The 17,981-nt window shown below is 38.6% G+C and overlaps 1 protein-coding gene across 1 annotated transcript in view; it reads right to left on the reverse strand.

The window, feature by feature from the left end:
• DNAH5 (dynein axonemal heavy chain 5) overlaps positions 1-17,981 on the reverse strand; it is a 321,438-nt gene that overhangs the window by 42,747 nt on the left and 260,710 nt on the right. The window contains exons 64-68 of the mRNA XM_045393550.3: positions 16,898-17,053; positions 15,880-16,062; positions 4,685-4,928; positions 3,262-3,376; positions 2,574-2,764 (exon numbers count right to left, since the gene is read on the reverse strand). Of these exons, the coding sequence (XP_045249485.2) occupies positions 2,574-2,764; positions 3,262-3,376; positions 4,685-4,928; positions 15,880-16,062; positions 16,898-17,053 (889 nt within the window). The remainder of the gene's footprint in view (positions 1-2,573; positions 2,765-3,261; positions 3,377-4,684; positions 4,929-15,879; positions 16,063-16,897; positions 17,054-17,981) is intronic.

A 17,981-nucleotide genomic window follows, 5' to 3' on the forward strand; every position in this document is an offset into this window, starting at 1 on the left:
GCCAGGCTGGTCTTGAACTCCTGACCTCAAGTGATCTGACTGCCTCGGCCTCCCAAAGTGCTGGGATTATAGGCTTGAGCCACCGTGCTCCGTGCCTGCAAGAGAGGGGATCCTCTCTTACAAGACCATCAATCCCTTATCATGACTCTACTCCTACTACCTAATCACCTCCCAAAAATCCTTCCGTCTCATGCCATAACTTGGGGTTTAGGTTTTCAGCATATGAATATTAGTGAGATACAAATATTTGCACCATAACACTATCTAAATAACATTTTAAATTATGTTAAATGATTTTAAAGTCCTTACAGAGAGTGTTTATATCACCAGGTAGCTCTCATCAACCTAACAATTGAAGGGCAGATTTGCAACATAATCCTGCTCTAAAGTTTCCTCTGAAACGGTTTCATAAAGCAGTGTTATAAACAGTTGTTGAAAGTCAAAGACCCATGACAACCAGTCCAACCCATACAAGCATCAGACTAATCAAAATAACTAAAGTGCTGAAGATAATATAAAGATGCCCATCATTTGCTAAGCATATCCTATGTATCAGGATTTACATAAATTGTGTAAATTCTCAATAATCCTACTATGTAGATTTTACTATCCTTGTATTACAGATTAGGAAACTGGAGCTTGAAAAGGGTAGATGACCTTCTCAAGATCACTCATCAAGAAAGTGACAAAGCCAACAGATATTTTAACTCTCAACTTCCTAACTCTAAATCTTATGTTTGCTATCATCAAGACAAACTGTGATGTGCTTCACAGTATTTCAACAAGAGCTGGACACTCTGTTCGAAGATATTTCTGTGTGGAAATACATTTCATGCCTGAGTTGAGAATGACAGGAACAACAATCCATTGAAAACCTCTAGAAACTGGAGACTAGAGTCACTGAGGCCAGAAATCAGTAACATATTAAGGGTTCACCAAAGAAGGCAACTCTTACATCTACACATCTTTCTCTCCAGATACTCATCTGCCAATTATTCTGATTTAGGAAATTTGGAAAATAAAGTTCAAATAATAGCTAAACAGTAAATCTTTAATAGTTACAGACAATTAAAGAGAAATTGTCCATAATTTAACCATTTCTAAGTTGAAATCTAAACAGATGAGTCTTTGTTGCTACTATAAGATATATGTATATACACACACACATGCATATGTATATGAATACGAAAATGCATTTGCATATGTAAGACTATGGACCTGTAACCCCCACCAGGGCACAGCATGTGCATATCCGCATTCCTTCCCTTCTGTTCCCCTAGGGGTCATCTTCAAGTTCCCCTACAAAACTACTCTCCATGTTAAGCATGAAAATCTCCTGCTAGCTAAAATTATATCTTGTTTCTAAAGAATTGGTTTAGAAAGGCATACTAGATGAATCTATTTAGACCCTGGCATCATTTTCATAGTGTTATGGGATGAATATTGTGTCTCCCCAAAACTCATAGGTTGAAACCCTGTATCTCAGTTCTGGTGGTCCTGGGAGGTGAGGCCATTGAAACATAATTATGATTAGATGAGGTCATGATGGCGGAGCCCTTAGGAATGGGATTAGTGCCCTTATAATAGTCACTAGAGAGCATGCTTCCTCTTCTCTGCCCCCCAGCATGTGAAGATGCAATGAGAAGACAGTTGTCTACAACCCAGAAGAGGCTCCTCACTACAACCCACTGTGCTGCACCCTGATCTCGGACTTCCAACTTCTGGAACTGTGAAAAATAAATGTCTGTTGTTTATTAGCCACCCAGTCTATAGTAATTTCTTATAGCATTGAGAATTAAGACACACAGTTACTTCAAATACTGTTTTCAAGACATTCAAGAATGTGATCGTGGATTTATGTTTTCCAGGCTTCCACGGGGCTGTTTCGTTTGAATGGCTCAGGGGACCTGGCTGTGAGCAATGCTTCAGTAGATGCAAAATAAATCATTCACAGGATGAGCTGCACAGTGTCCTCATCCACTTTACTCATCACCCAGTTACTTTGTTTTATTTTCATCACACCAGCCTCACTCTACCAGAGACCCTGATGCCATCCCTTCTGCTTTAACCCTCTTCCCCTAAATGTCCCCATGGCCAGCACCTCCTGCTCTTTCAGGTCTTTGCCCACCTACCGATCTCTTAGGAATGCCACCCCATTAAATATCCCATTGAATACCCCACTTAAAGCTTGAAGCTTCTCCCACCTCACATGCCCTGTAACTTCCCATCCCTCTCATCTTGCTCTGTTTTCCATAGGACTTACCATCTTCCCATTCACTATAAAATTCATTGATTATTTTACTATTTTTTTCTGTACCCTCCCTAAATCTATATATGCTTTTCAACGGTTTTTGTTCACTGACATGCCCCAAATACCTATTCCATGCCCAGGTATACAGTAGGTCCTCAATAGATAGTTAACACTCAAGAAAAGAACAAATAAAATATCTCATCTAAATGCAATCTTACATAATGCAAGGAAATTGTTATAACCAAAAAATGTACTGCAAAGGGCTTTCTCAATAACTCCTCCATCTGCACCTGTGTGCTACAGTCTGTATTCTTATATTGACCTTTAATAAGAGTGAGAAACTCTTCATGCTTGACTCGGTTCCTCTGGATGTCAATCTTTAGGGTAAGCAACAAGGTGAACAGGAATTTGTGCTCCTCGTACAGCCCTCGGGCAGCATACTTATAAACCTCGTAGGTCATGTGCTCGATGATATTAGCAATCCTCTTGCTTGTAATTGGGCTCTTGACAGACCTGGTGAAGATAACATTTATATCGGGCTTATCCCGCTGCCCTTTTCAAGTGTCTGTAAAAACAATTGTCTTTAATGGAAAATAAGTAACTTTGGAGGAAGAATACTTATTTTTACACATCAAGAATAAGCCTCCTAAATCTAAAATAACAAGCATTCTCTCAACATGAAATAACATAACAGAATCCTGAATGTTGTCTAAATCAATTCCACCTGCAGGGCATTATTACTCACAACAAGATCTCAGGAATTTTCTTGTTTAACAGAAACACACGAAGACAAAGGAATCAAATCAATGGATAAATAGTTGGCAGAGTTTTCTCTGGGCATAAAATGGTGAACCAGAATGATTTGTTAACACATTGGTAATTACACTGATCTGAGATTTAAAAAAAGAAAAAGACTCTTACTAACAAAGGGGAAGGAAGCTATAAATGTAATGTCATTATTTTGGTGCACAGATCTAGAATTCAGCTTAGCTTCCTGAGTACTGACGTACCTGGCTAAGGAAAGGTCAAACAAGCCCAGAAACTGGCGAAGCGAAGTCTGATACATCTCATTAACCAAGCGCATCTCGGTAATGAGGAAGTAGAGGATGCTGCCCCGTGTAGCCACTGGAAGACAAAGAGCAAGGTTGCATGTGCTACGAAAGAGGAAAATAAATGACCCATGCAGAGAGACCAGCTTAAACTCTAAATGAAAACAACAACTTTTATTTTTATATCTTATCAGTGGCTGCCTACCAGATATGGGATACAAAGTGATACTCACTTATTAATATATTTATTTCTTATTTACAACATTTTGTAAGTAGTCAGCTATTTGTATTTATTAAATGGCACTTCTCATTTTAGAATCTCTAGACCCCTCGTAAAAATATTTTTTCTATTTTTACTGCAGGTAGAAAAGACAACCAAAGAAATTCCAAAGGTTGTATGTTTAACACCCAGCGAGCGAGGTAGCCATTAGGGACCTCATCCTTAAGTTCCAGCAAGAAGCCATGCCTAACCTGGGCTTCAAGTCTGGAAAACGACCCATTGCAAAGATGATGCTTCTGCCTCTCTATCAATAAATGACAGTTTAATTATTATTAGTATTATTTTTGATACGGAGTTTGCTTCTTGTCCCCAGGCTGCAATGGCGCGATCTCGGCTCACTGCAACCTCCGCCTCCCAGGTTCAAGTGCAATAGCCTTGAGTAGCTGGGATTACAGGCACCCACCATCATGCCTGGCTAATTTTTTTTTTTTTGTATTTTCAGTAGAGACAGGAAAGGGTTTTGCCATGCTATCCAGGATGATCTCGCCATGTTGGCCAGGCTTGTCTCAAACTCCTGACCTCAGGTGATCAGCCCACCTCAGCCTCCCAAAGTGCTCGGATTACAGGCGTGAGCCACCGCGTCTGGCTGATTATTTGTTAAAAGGAATAATAAAATACTAAAAGATAGCCAATCCAACTGAATTATTTAGCAGGCTTTTCTTGTACAGGCCAATTTGCAAATTGGTGGCTGAGGATGAAAATCTCCCATGAGACCACAGAACTACCTTCCTAATACAAAAACTATAAACAAAACACCAACATAGTGTTACCAAACAACAAACAACTGGGCACTAATTCCTCAGATTTCTAATTTGCAGTCATCAGATTTTTAAAAATTCTCCTTCTTTACTTTCTAACATCAAAATAAGTTCATGAGAATCTTAAAGGATTTACTAACATGAATGACAAGTACTCAGAAAATATATAGCATTATAAAAATTTTTGACCTCCATTTTACTGAATATTTCCCAACAGAAATTCCACAAAACACCTCCACTTTGCATAATCATTTGTATAACTCCCTCACATCCTTCCATTTCTCTAATTCTCGTTCCTCTCTCATTTCATTTTCCTGTGACATTTGTCTTTCATTACCAAACTCACCAGGTCTGTATTCCTCCCGGGCTGAGTTAATTTGAACTTCTGTCTCAGCAGAAATTTCTAGCTTCTGTGTCACCTCCTCGGCTGTCCTTTTTGTGTTACTCAGCACAACAATGAGACTCTCGTCTTCTACCAGGGACCCCTGGGTACTTGTCAGGCGGTAAAGCAAGTTATCTTCTAGTTCCTTCATTCTTCTTTTGTTTGCAGTTACATCTTCCATCAGATGAGTTCTTTCTTTCTCCAATTCCTATTAGTTTGCACAAATATATTTTCTACCTCAATTAACAAGTCCTGTTGAGTATTCCTTAAGACATTAACCTACATGGCTGCTTTCAAGTTCCTCTACTGTATTTATCATAATCAACTGCAGGAAATATGGACATCAAAAAAGGAGAAAGGCTGGGCACAGTGGCTCACACCTGTAATCCCAGCACTTTGGGAGGCAGAGGTGGGCAGATCATTTGAAGTCGAAAGTTTGAGACCAGCCTGGCCAACATGGTAAAACCCCGTCTCTACTAAAATACCAAAAAAAAAAAAAAAAAAAAAAAAAAAAAAAAAAAAAAATAGCTGGGTGTGGTGGCACATACCTGTAGTCCCAGCACTTTAGGAGGTGGAGGCAGGCGAATCATTTGAGGTCAGGAGTTTGAGACCAGCCTGGCCAACATGGTGAAACCCTGTTTCTACTAAAATACAAAAAAATTAGCTGGGCGTGGTGGCTCATGCCTGTAGCCCCAGCTGCTTGGGAAGCTGAAGCAGGAGAATCCCTTGAACCAGGGAGGCGGAGGTTGCAGTGAGCCGAGATCATGCCACTGCACTCCAGCCTGGAAGAAAGAGTGAGACTCCATCTAACATAAAATAAAATTAAAAATAAAATTTTAAAAAAATGTAGAGGAGAAGTAACAGAGGAAGGAAGAATAGGTGCCAAGCAACATGAAAACAGCAAAAAATACTACCAGCATCCTTCTAATCACCCATTTATTTTCTAAAGTCAAATCAGTTTCAAGTGATTGCTGTGATTATATTTAACATTATACATATAATCTTCTTTTGAAGGGGACATATATTTGAAAACAAAGATATATATCTGATTATATAGGTTTACTTCTGTCTACTTTCTTAAGAGAGTTCCATTATTGTTTAAATGTGTTATTTCAAACTTGCTAATTGAAAAAGTATCCAAGTCTGTGAAAAACTACTCTCCGAAATCTTAGGCAAGCAACTTGAGCTGCAACTGCGGGCACGTTTAAACTGAAAAGTCTTCTTGGCCTGCTGTTGTCTCCAAGAGCAGAAAAGTTTTGCATCTTTTCTGAGGGAGCTTTGTAGACAGCTGGGAGAGTGAAGCCTTGGAAGACTATTATCCTTATTGGCCATTTCTTCCTCTTGGCAGCTTGGAAAGGGAGAGATAGAGGAAGAGGAGGAAAGAAAAGATGGAGCTGGTGGCAAGGGTGGGGGAAGGAGAAATACGTGTGACACCACGCAAGCCACAGGAAGAGGAAGCCCAAAGGCAGGGAGACAAAAGAGAAATATGCTTCTGGCACCAAGTCAAATTGTACATGGATATCAACTTGCTATATGAGAGACTCTATCTGTGATGCTAAAGAAAAGAATCTAAAATGGAAGGAACAAAAAATAAATGATATTTACAAATTTAAAATGAAACTTATGTATTAAGAGAGTTTATTTGAAGAGCTTCCTGGATATGGAGTCTATTGACAATTTACCCACATTTAACTGCATTTATAATGTACAATTCATTATAAGTAAAATATGGGGAAACTAGGGTTAAGTGCAGGTGACAAACAGCAAAATCACAGGAGAGCATGTTTGACAGTTTGACTGGACTCATGGCAGCTACCTGAATGTATGGTACCAAGCTCAAATCTCTAGATCAGCTTCAGAAATGTATATTCTCAATTGGGTACTCTGGATATGACTCAGTAGGTGATATGGTTTGACTCTGTGTCCCCACTCAAATCTCACCTTGAATTGGAACCCCCATAAGCCCCACGTATCAAGGGTGGGAACAGATAGAGGTAATGGGGTCATGGAGGCAGTTTCCCCCACGCTGTTCTCGTAACAGTGTGTGAGTTCTCACAAGATCTGATGGTTTTATAAGCATCTGGCACTTCCCCTGCTTGCACTCACTCTGTCCTGCCACCCTGTGAAGAAGGTGCCTGCTTCTCCTTTACCTTTCACCATGATTGTAAGTTTCCTGAGGCCTCCCCCGCCATGCAGAACTGTGAGTCAATAAAACCTCTTTCCTTTACCCAATAAAACCTCTTTACCCAGTCAGGTATTTCTTCATAGCAGTGAGAGAATGGACTAATACAGTAGGTTTTATAGATTCTACTCCCTATTGAGAGAGCCAGAAATCTAAAGTGATGCAGTGATGAATCATATGAAAGCATATAAAACATGGACTACTCACTGATTACATGATTAATTACACAATTTACCTTTGTTATGATTCAGTGTGCACACAAACACGGAGGGAAAGGAGAGGCCAGACCTAGCCCAAACTGTCACTGTTAACCATTACGCAAGTTCTTTCCTTTAGTGGCTCTTCCAAGTATTCATTTTTGGTACTTAGTTTATGCTTACGAGAAACTTATCCCCATACTACTCCACGAATTACATCTTGTTTTAAACACTATCGCTATGTTGATAACTCCCAAGTTTATATCTCAGCTTCAGATCATACCTCCTTTCAACATCTCCATTTGGACATCTAAGAGACGTCTCCTACTTAGCACCATCAGCAAAACAAAACGTCTGATCCTCCCTTGAAACCTGCTCCACCTCAGCCTTCCACAGCCTGGCAAATGGCAACACTATTCTTCCAGATGCTCTGGCCAAAACTTTTGAACCCTGCTTGGTCATTTTCTTTTCCTCAAATTCAACAACAAATTCATTGGCAAGTTCTATCATCTCCACCTGAAAACGAGATTCAGAATCTAATCATTTCTCACTCCCTCCACTATCACCACCCGATTTTAAACTATCATCGTCACCTCCCCCTCTAAATTAGGAGGTCTAAACAGGTCTCCCTACCCCCGGCCTTACCCGCCGGTCTACTTCCAGCCCAGGAGTCAGAATCATGCTATTAAAACATACTTCCTCTCTCAAAACCCTCCAGTGGCCAATCTTGCCACTCAGGGTCAAAGGTCTACCAAGCTGCCCCCTCCTTCATTACTGCTGGGACCTCATTTCCTACTTCTCTCCCATTTTTCACTTTGCTCCAGCCACACGTGCTATTTCCTACATCAGTGGTTTTCAAATTTCAGTGCATGAGGATCACCTGGAAGGCTTGTGCTATAGGCTTGGAACAGCATCTGGGAATTTGCACTTCTAATCCCATGTGATGTGGTGCTGCTATTCCAGGAAACACACTTTCAGACTCACTGTCTTAAACCCATAAAGAACTCTCTTGCCTCAGGGCCTCTGCATTGGCTGCTGCTCTGTCAGGTCTGTTCTTCTTCCAAATAACTCACTCTCTTCTCTTACTCAAGTCTTCCTCAAATGTCACATTCTCAGTGAGCCCCACCGTGACCAACCTCTCTAAAATTCTAGCCCACCAGCTGACTCTCCAGCTCTCTTGCTCACCAGTGTCTGTACTTTTTATAGCATTTACCACCTTCTAACATAATACATAAATTATATGTTATACTCTAGTGATAGTTTGGTCTTCGAGTCTATTTTGTTCATTGATAAATTCTCCAGTTAGAGAAACAAAGCCTGGTACATAGTAGGCACTCAATTAACACTGCAAATTGAATGACTAAATGTTGCATCTGTTTTCAAACTGATAAACTGAAACACCCAGTGAACTGGAAAGTCTAGTCTTTGTGCCAGAGATACAGACGTGGAAATGCTCAGTCTCTGAAAACCATGACGTTAAAAATAAAGGATGTGCTAACAAAACTGCATGAAAGCAAACAGCGAAGACCAGTGGCCTCGGCTTTATGTTTCAGCCAGTTCATCACCATTGACTGAATGGTTTGAGTTGGTAAGACCCCACCAGACTCTCAACTCACACTCTGAGCACAGTGAATCAGGTCTGGGGCCAGTCGAGGAAAGGAAGAATTCCCTCTTTAAGCAAAACAAAAGTTCAGGATTTGTATCCATTCTTAATTCTTGAAGATGTAGCAACTCAAGCAAAACCTGCTCTTATCATCTTTGTTTCCATCTGTTATCTGGTTACATATGAAAGCTCCCTTAGTGGTTATTTCAATTCATTGATTCATGAGATGAGAATTTCAAATTTCGGAAAATGTAGAAATGAGTACAAATAAGTGACATTTAATGGCTGCTATAAAATTCATTTCCATAAGCAGTTATAATAAAAGCCTTCACATTCTGGTTGTACTAGGAAATAAAAGTGATAATGAAAATTCAAGCAATTTTTATTGCCATATTTATAAATTTCACACACGATCACTATCATTTCCGAGTTCCTAAAGGTAAGCATTTAAAGGTCTTCACCTGAAGACAGGTAAGGGAAGAAATGTAAAGCAGTAGAAAGACTGATGGTTTTGACATCAGGAAGACATATGTTTGAATTGTGGCTCTCAAAACCCATCAGCTACATGACATTTGCCATGTTTTAAAACTCTGCAGGCCTCAGTATTTTCATCCACAAAATGTATGTAAAAACTGCTCATAGGATGATGGTGAAGATATCGCCAGTAATGCAGCGAAGGCAGTGGCTAGATTACGATAACTGCTCAAAATGTCTCTTCCCTTCCATCTTCTCCCTTGATTCATCATTTCTGGATGAATTTTCAGAAGCACGATAATGCTTATTGTAAAAATAAGTAGTTTGAAAAATCAAGTCGAAATGTGGCACAAAGTAAATGATAAATGATACTCTGAATTTCACATATTATCATAAAAGTGCATAATAAAGCAGCTGAAAAGGGATAAGAAGGGAGAACTTAGAATGCAAAGGACGAATGCTTTCGTGTCAACTGGGAATGAGAGCATGGACTGTCAAACTCAAAAGCAGCACCAGGTCTTATCAATTCTTCCTGCACACAAACCTTTATCTTCTGCCCATTTTTTCAATCACATAACCACTGCCCTACTTGAGAATTTACTTGTCATTCATGGACTACTCTAACAAAGCTGGTCTTCCTGCTGACGCTTTTCCACTCATAGTCACTCAGGAGATCTCCCTTACCTATTTTGAAAGGTCCAAAATTCTCAACATAGTTGGCAAAACCTGTCACAATCTACTTTTCTAATCTTATTTCTACTTGAGAACTATGGAATTGAGGTTAAAATCATGCCTCCATGTTGCTTATGAAACAAATATTAATAAAATAAACATAGTAATGATGTATACGATGAGTGGCAAACCATTCAATTCTTGATTAAAAAATAGTAAATAAAAAGATTGAACGTTATTAAGATGGCTGTGGTCAATTTAATATCATTGTTAATACATTTATCGATTAAAGTAATTGCCTATATTCCCAAAGGATTAAAACAAAGCTAAGAAGTACATTTCCCCAAAGTTTGAAACGCATGAAAATAAAATATACTAAGTAAACAGTATAATTTAAAGTACTATTTGGAATCCCAAAAGCAATCTGTATATAAAATAGAAACAAGTGGCCAAATACTTGGGCACTAGAAAGTTACTGGCAAAAGAAAGGTTATCTGAGAAAAAAAAATAGAACAATCATTGCTTGCTTTTTGTTCAAGGTTAAAAGATTGAAAACCTACTTAGGGATATGGTTATAAGCATATTTTCATTTATATGCTGATTTAAACATATTTGTATTAAACGATTACTTTCATTGCACCAATTCATAAGAAGAAGATAAGACTCTTTCAGATTAATATGATGAGGCAAAGTTAATCAAAATAATTTTATCCATAAATCTCTTTCCCACCAAAAGGATTATCTTTCAGCAGGCAGATTGATTGATTGATTGATAGATAGATAGATAGATAGATAGATAGATAGATCGATAGATAGATAGAAGAGTAAAGATTTGTGCTAAGTATTCTATATAAATTCTAAGGCTGCAATGTAAAATTCTTATATAAACGGTGACATATTCCAGGCCAGGCGCGGTGGCTCAAGCCTGTAATCCCAGCACTTTGGGAGGCCGAGACGGGCGGATCACGAGGTCAGGAGATCGAGACCATCCTGGCTAATACGGTGAAACCCCGTCTCTACTAAAAAATACAAAAAAAAAAAAAACTAGCCGGGCGAGGTGGCGGGCGCCTGTAATCCCAGCTACTCAGGAGGCTGAGGCAGGAGAATGGCGTAAACCCGGGAGGCAGAGCTTGCAGTGAGCTGAGATCCGGCCACTGCACTCCAGCCTGGGCGACAGAGCGAGACTCCGTCTTAAAAAAAAAAAAAAAACACGGTGACATATTCCAAAGGGAATTTTAAAAGTACAAAATAGATCAAAGATCTAAAAGTAAGACCTGAAACTATAAAACTGCTAGAAGAAAACATAAAGGAAATGCTTCAGGACACTGGTCTGGGAAAAAAAAGTCTATGAATAAGATCTCAAAAGCACAGGCAACAAAAGCCAAAATAAACAAATGGGGTTATATCAAAAAGCTTCTGCACAGTAAAGGAAACAATCAACAGAGTGAAAAGATAACTTACAAAATGGAAACAAATAGTTACAAGCTATTTATCTAGGAGGGGATTAATATCCAGAACATACAAGGAACTCAAACATCTCAACAGAAAAAAAATCGATTAAAAAATATGTAAATTATCTGAACAGACATGTCTCAAAAGACATAAAAATGACCAAGAAATATATGCAAAAATTATCAACATCACTATTCATTGGGGAAATGCAAATCAAAACCAAAATGACATATCATCTTACCCCAGCTGGGTTGGCTATTATCAAAAAGTCAAAAAATAACAAACCCTGGTGAGGATGCTGAGAGAAAAGGAAACTGTTAAACACTGTGGGTGGGAATGTAAACTAATACAACCACTATGGAGAACAGTATGGAAGTCCCTCAAAAAACTACACACACAGATACACACACTGAAACAAATAGAACTACCACATGATCCATCAATCCCACTACTGGGCACGTACTCAAAGGAAAGGAAATCAGTGTATTGAAGACATGTCTGCACCCCCATGTTTACTGCAGCACTATCCACAATTGACAAGACATGGAATTAACCTAGGTGCCCAACAACAGATGAATGGGTGAAGGAAATGTGGTATACGTACACAATGGAATACTATTCAGCAATAAAAAAGAATAAAATCCTGTCATTCACAGCACCATGGATGGAACTGGAGGTCATTATGCTCAGTGAAATAAGCTAGGAACAGAAAGTAAAACACTACATATTCTCACTCACATGTGTAAGCTAAAAAAAAAATGTTGATCTTATAGAAGTGAAAAGCAGAACAGAGGATACTAGAGGCTGGGAAGGGTGGGGGAAAGGGTGAGAGAGGGAGAGATTTGTTAAGATACAAAATTACAGCTAGATAGGATGAATAAATTATAGTGTTTTATAGCATTACAGGATGACTGTACTTAATGATTATAATGTATTACATAATTTCAAATAGTTCGAAGGAGAATATTGCATGTTCCCAACATAGAGAAATGATCAATGTTTGAGATGATGGATATGCTAATTACCCCAATCTGATCACTATACATTATACTATGGAAATATCACTATGTACCCCATAAACATGTACAATTACTATATATCAATTAAAAATAAAATAAAAATTTACATGTACAGGGTGGTTTGGTAAAATTTCGTGAACATGGCATTTGTTAATTAAATGATTTTTTACTGTAAGTAGCTTAAAGAAGCAAATGAAAACTAAACTTATTTGTGTACATAAACTGCATTTATAACCAAAGTTTTGAAATCAGTAAAAGACAAACGGCAGCCAGAGTTCTCATTCTTAAAGGTATAACTCAGGCTCCATTACCAAATATCATTTCTCTTATTAAACAAGAGCACTCAGAAAGAGATTTCTTCTTCCTCCACCAACAGTGAGCTGGTGATAATGATGTCTATTTAATGTCCTTCTTAAATTACTTCCCATGTCAGTTTCACCAAGTTCAGGAACTTGTACCTCAAAAGGAAATCACACACTTGTTTGCTCATCCAGAATTCTGAACAATGATGATCCCTGAGGCCTTGTATTGTGTGACCAATAGGAGCTGTTGATCAACACTGGCATTTTTCTCCCAATGGAACATAGATTTTTTTTTAAGTTTCTATTTTATTCTCTATGATCCAAGTGAGAGTGAGTCTAAGAGATCTGGTTTCTATAAAGGAAGGTTGTTGTAGGCCTACTGGTTTCCTGCCTGTTCAAAATGGTCTAGATACATCACCTTCTGGTAATAACAGCAGAATGTCCAAATCTACTCACAGGCACATCAGATAAACAACTGGATATAGCCTTGATGTGAATTTGAACAGCACATGCATTTAAAATGACTGTCTTGAAGCACACAGAAAATATAAACTCTGTTAAAATTCACGCTTCCTTGCATTCATATGCTCTAAGATTTCCATGTGTTTCTGAAGCAAACAAACCTGAAGGTCTAACAGGTGTACAACTGAGCATTCATGAGACCCGATTACGTGTGATAATAAGGTCCCTCATTGCCCCTGTATCCCCAGGACACAGAACAACTGATTAATTTTTGGAGTCAAAGATGTATCTTTCCGTTGCATGAACAATTACCGTTCAGAGCCTCCTTTCACAAGAAGAACCAACAAACCTAAGAAGTCATGACTCATTCCCACTGAAGAGACTCAGCCTTTGTTTCAGCCCCACATTCCTCAGATGGTTTCCAGCATCAACTTCCTATTCTGTGTGGGATATCCTATTCCTTCCTGTGTGTAATCTTCCTAGTGTCCACAGACCTCCTTAAATCAATAAAATTTCAAATTGATATTTTATATGTATAATCACCCAAGAAGTGAGATTATAGTCAGAGAGAATGCATTGTCACTGAAGTCAAAGGAATAATTTGGACTTTAAAACACTGATATATCTGTGTTCATAAAGCACAGACATAAGACTCTTTTCAATAGAGTAACTAGACTATAGGAAATGGCCCAAAAGCAGCAGGGATCAACTCAGACCCATTTGCACCACCCAGATTGAGAAGGTCCAGCAGTGTTAGCAGATTCAGGAATATGCTGGGAAGTGAAGAAGCTGCAAAATAAAAGCCCCTTAGAATAAGCATACTGCTGAAAATCCATCAAAATTAAGCCCAGCAGCTCGCTTCTTCTACCACAAGACCTCATTTTGGGAACAAAATAAATAAAGGTTAGGTGTTATAATGTTGTTCACATTATAAAAGAAAACGAGTGTCTGTTATTATGAAAGAAAAAAAAATGAGTGTCACATTATTCTGGCTGATCATTTTGTAAGAATTATTTGCTGTGAGCCCAGAACAGATTCTGATAATGAGATGATATTAAAGGAGTAATTTTCTCAAGACACTCAATTTTCCTAAGAAGTAAGAAACAGCCTGGTCCTGCATCCACACTGGCTTTTCAGGGTTGCTCCAAGTGTTTTCAAATGAGCTTAACAAGCTCCTTATCTCATCTTAAACCTCTGCTACAGGAATTAAGCCCCAGGGATGGGTTATTTTTGTTGTTGTTGTTGCTGTTGTTGTGTTTTGCTGCAATCCAAGTCTGTCAGATCCAATTATTTGTTCCAAGGAGACTGTATTCATTCAGTTGAATATAAGAAAACCAAGGACAAGAATATTATTCAAACTGCTATAGGGCCTCTTATCTCCATGAAGCCAAGGCTACAGGTGGAAGGACAGTCTCAAATACCAGTGACAGAGGTGGCCCAAAAGACCCTCAGGAACTCCCACTTGCTCAAGGTCACATGCTATTGCTCAAGAATCCCAGTTCTGCCTAAAGTAATTATTCGACAATGCTAAATTTCCTCCACCACCTCTATTGAGATTTAACTCGAGACTCAAAAACTAAGCAAGTACATATTTTGAAGGCTGTCATTACCACAACAGCAACTCAGTGGCAGGAATCAGAATCAGTATCTGCCATTCCGAGATCACTCAACCATGTGAATTTATGAAGCTGGATTAAATGCTCCTAATGCAGCTTCCAACTTTATGACCCTGTGATTCATGAGCTATAAATTAACAATAATGTTCAGGAAAAGAGAAGGGAGAGAGAAGGAGAGGAAGTGGAGGAGAAAGAGATAGACATGTGGTAGGCTCAGAAGGGCAAGCACCGTACAACACACAGAAAAGGTACAGAGAAGGGGAAGGACAGACCCCGAAGACTTTGCTGACTGTATTAACATAAATAATCTTCAGGTCAGCATAGAAGGTGTCACTAAGTTAACTAAACTCCTCATTATTATTGAACCCAGGAGTAAATCAATAGCAACGTTAAGAGTTCATGCAGTTTCACCATAACATTCCCATTAAAATCTTCCACGTTTCTTTGCTGAAGCCTCACGTGTTCCCTAGAGAAAATGCTCACTCAAAAGAAGGAAGTTTACAAATGTGTGGCCATTTTTCATTGAGCATTAGGTTATCCCATAAAACAGAAGTAAAGAAGGCATATGTGGAGTTATGTTTCATTAGCATAGTTATGTAAGTAGTCTTCAAAAGTTACAGAGTGAAACTCAGGTGTCACGAACTTCTGTCTTCTCACATCAGACCCTGTCAGGACATACTACAGGGCTCTCTTAGATCACAAATGAGAACTAACAATGTTGTTTGTTATGAGTACGAAGTTTTAATTTTATATTCTAAAAGCATAATAATGAATCAAATGAAAGAAAAACCTAGATGTGTACCAGAAAATTAAAAGTCAACAGGTTAGTAAAACTCATAACAGAACACACTTTTCAGCAAAATCAAGTAATTTAAGACCAGAATAATGATGCTGAAGATGAGACTGATTCCTCGTAGTTTCACCATCAGCCTGTATCAAGGCAATCGATGACACATGTAATTTATGAGACATATGTGAAACATACGGGTAGATGATTGGTTAATAATTTCCTTTAGGAAAAAAAGAAGATACTTGGAGATACTTGGAGATTAATGGGAAAAAAACACAGGGAATAAAAGGGGAGAAACTCAGTCCTATTACAACTGTTATTATCTTAATTTTGTCAATGAAATATGACATTAAAGCAATGCAGAATGGGAGGGAGCCACACTTCACTCACCTGCTTCTCTGTGAGAATGACCCTCCCAAGTAACTGATCTTCTAGACCTTTCATGGTGACAGTGAAGTCAATGATGGAGGTACGGGCACTTATCTCAGGGGTATAGGCTGGGTTAGGCAGTTTGGTGGTAATGTAGAGTCTAAAGCCATCCAACACATCTACTTCCTTGTCACCAACTTTCACCTTTTTTATAAAAAGAAATTTAAAAGTAAGAAAATAGAGATATACCTTACTATGTCTTTTTTGTATCAGATCAAGTATTGTTTTAAATAATGACATAACTGGAGATCATTTGTATACTAAAAAAGAAATGGTCATGAGGCATCTGCACAGCTTCAGACAACTAGGAGGAAAGGAGGGAAGCAAAGGATGGAAGGAAGACTGAATATAGCATTTAACACCAAAATTGTGATCACATTGCAGGAGTGAGATGGATCCCTTACCCAAAATTCAGTTCAGAGGTTGAGACTGATGATGCTACACATGCATCAAAAGAGTATAAAAAGGCTTGTTACTCACATGATGAGACTGTGGGAGAGATCAGAGCAGGTTCCCAAACAGGTCCCAAAAACTGGCTTGAGAGAGCAGGGAGGGGAAGCTGCTCTAGGACTTTATGGTGTTTAGGGGGTAGAGCTGGGCTGAGGGTTCCCACACATAGGTGTGGACAGGGTGTTGCATGGTTTGAATTTTCAACTTGTGCCAAAGGAGGGGGCACCCAGGTTTTATCAGCTTGCCCAGATGTGAGTGGGGCAGAAGGGGAGAGGGGAATGGAGAAGCTTCAAAACTATCAACATCAAGAGGCAGTCAGACCCCTTCACACACTACAAAAGTGAAGTCAATATTCCTAAAGGGATTGCTCTTGGATATTTTAATCCAAAGTCAAGAAGTGTAGAAGAGAAAAACCTTTCCCATGGACTCAAATTTAAGTTGCTGCCTATTAAGAGAATTCTATCCATGTCACATTGACCTGGCCTCATGGTAACTGTTCCGCACATTGTCATCCAGACGTGTAACCTACCTTAAAGGTAGACCCGGTTTTAATGAAGTTTCTTTCCAAAACATTATCTAGTGCTGGATCTAGTTCCTCTCCAACATCTTCAATAAGCAAGGGCCTTCCAAGAGAAAGGCTGTCTTCCAGGTGGTTTCTGAAGTACTTGTGATTTAAACACGTGATCTAGAAACAGGATCACAAGGTTCAAGGTTGCTGTCGACAGACATTATTATGAAGCAAGCACAGGGATAACTGTTTTCAAATGCAGCCTAAAGCATTCTACTGCAAGAGGCAAATACAAATTGAGCATCCAAAATGTCCCAAAATACAAAACTTGTTGAGAGTCTACATGACGCCACAGTGGAAAATTCCACACCTGACCCCTGTGCTTTCTGATGGTTGAATGTACACAAACTTTGTTTCATGCATAAAATTGTTTTAAATATTCTATAAAATTACCTTCAAGTATATGAATAAGGTGTATATGAAACATAAATGAATTTCGTGTTCTGACTTGAGTCCCATCCTCAAGTTATCCCATTATGTACGTGTAAATATTCCAAAATCTAAAATCTGAAACACTTCTGATCCCAAGTATTTAGGATAAGGGGTCATTCACCTTTTACATAGATTTTTAGAGATCCTGGATTTTGAAACCCACACTTGGTGAAATTGTAAAGAAGTTTAATTGTTTCCATTGTTGTTTAGTAAACCATTATTTTGTTTTATTGGGAAGCATGTAAAGGTTCTGTGTGGCAGCAATGTTTTTTCTTCACCACTACCACTTTTGTGACAAATAATAATGTGATAATTAGGAAGTATTCATGCAAAATGCTGCAGACTTTGCGTGATACAGCTCTGCCATTCTCTACTCATCAAAGAGAGCCCTGGACCCTGACAGAATAGTCTGAAACCATTGAAAGATGGCATTGGTAGAGATTAACACATATGCAAATAATGAAAGTTTTAGAAAATATTTTCTTATTAGATTTAAGCTTGCATCTGCTACTGTTCTACCTAGGATTACAAAAACATCTCTAATGTTTTCAAATATTTCTTTACTCTTGGATTTTTGTTTATTTGAGGCAATAAAACTTAACCGGTAACATAA

Source organism: Macaca fascicularis, chromosome 6 (assembly GCF_037993035.2).
Source record: "Macaca fascicularis isolate 582-1 chromosome 6, T2T-MFA8v1.1".
NCBI lineage: Eukaryota > Metazoa > Chordata > Mammalia > Primates > Cercopithecidae > Macaca > Macaca fascicularis.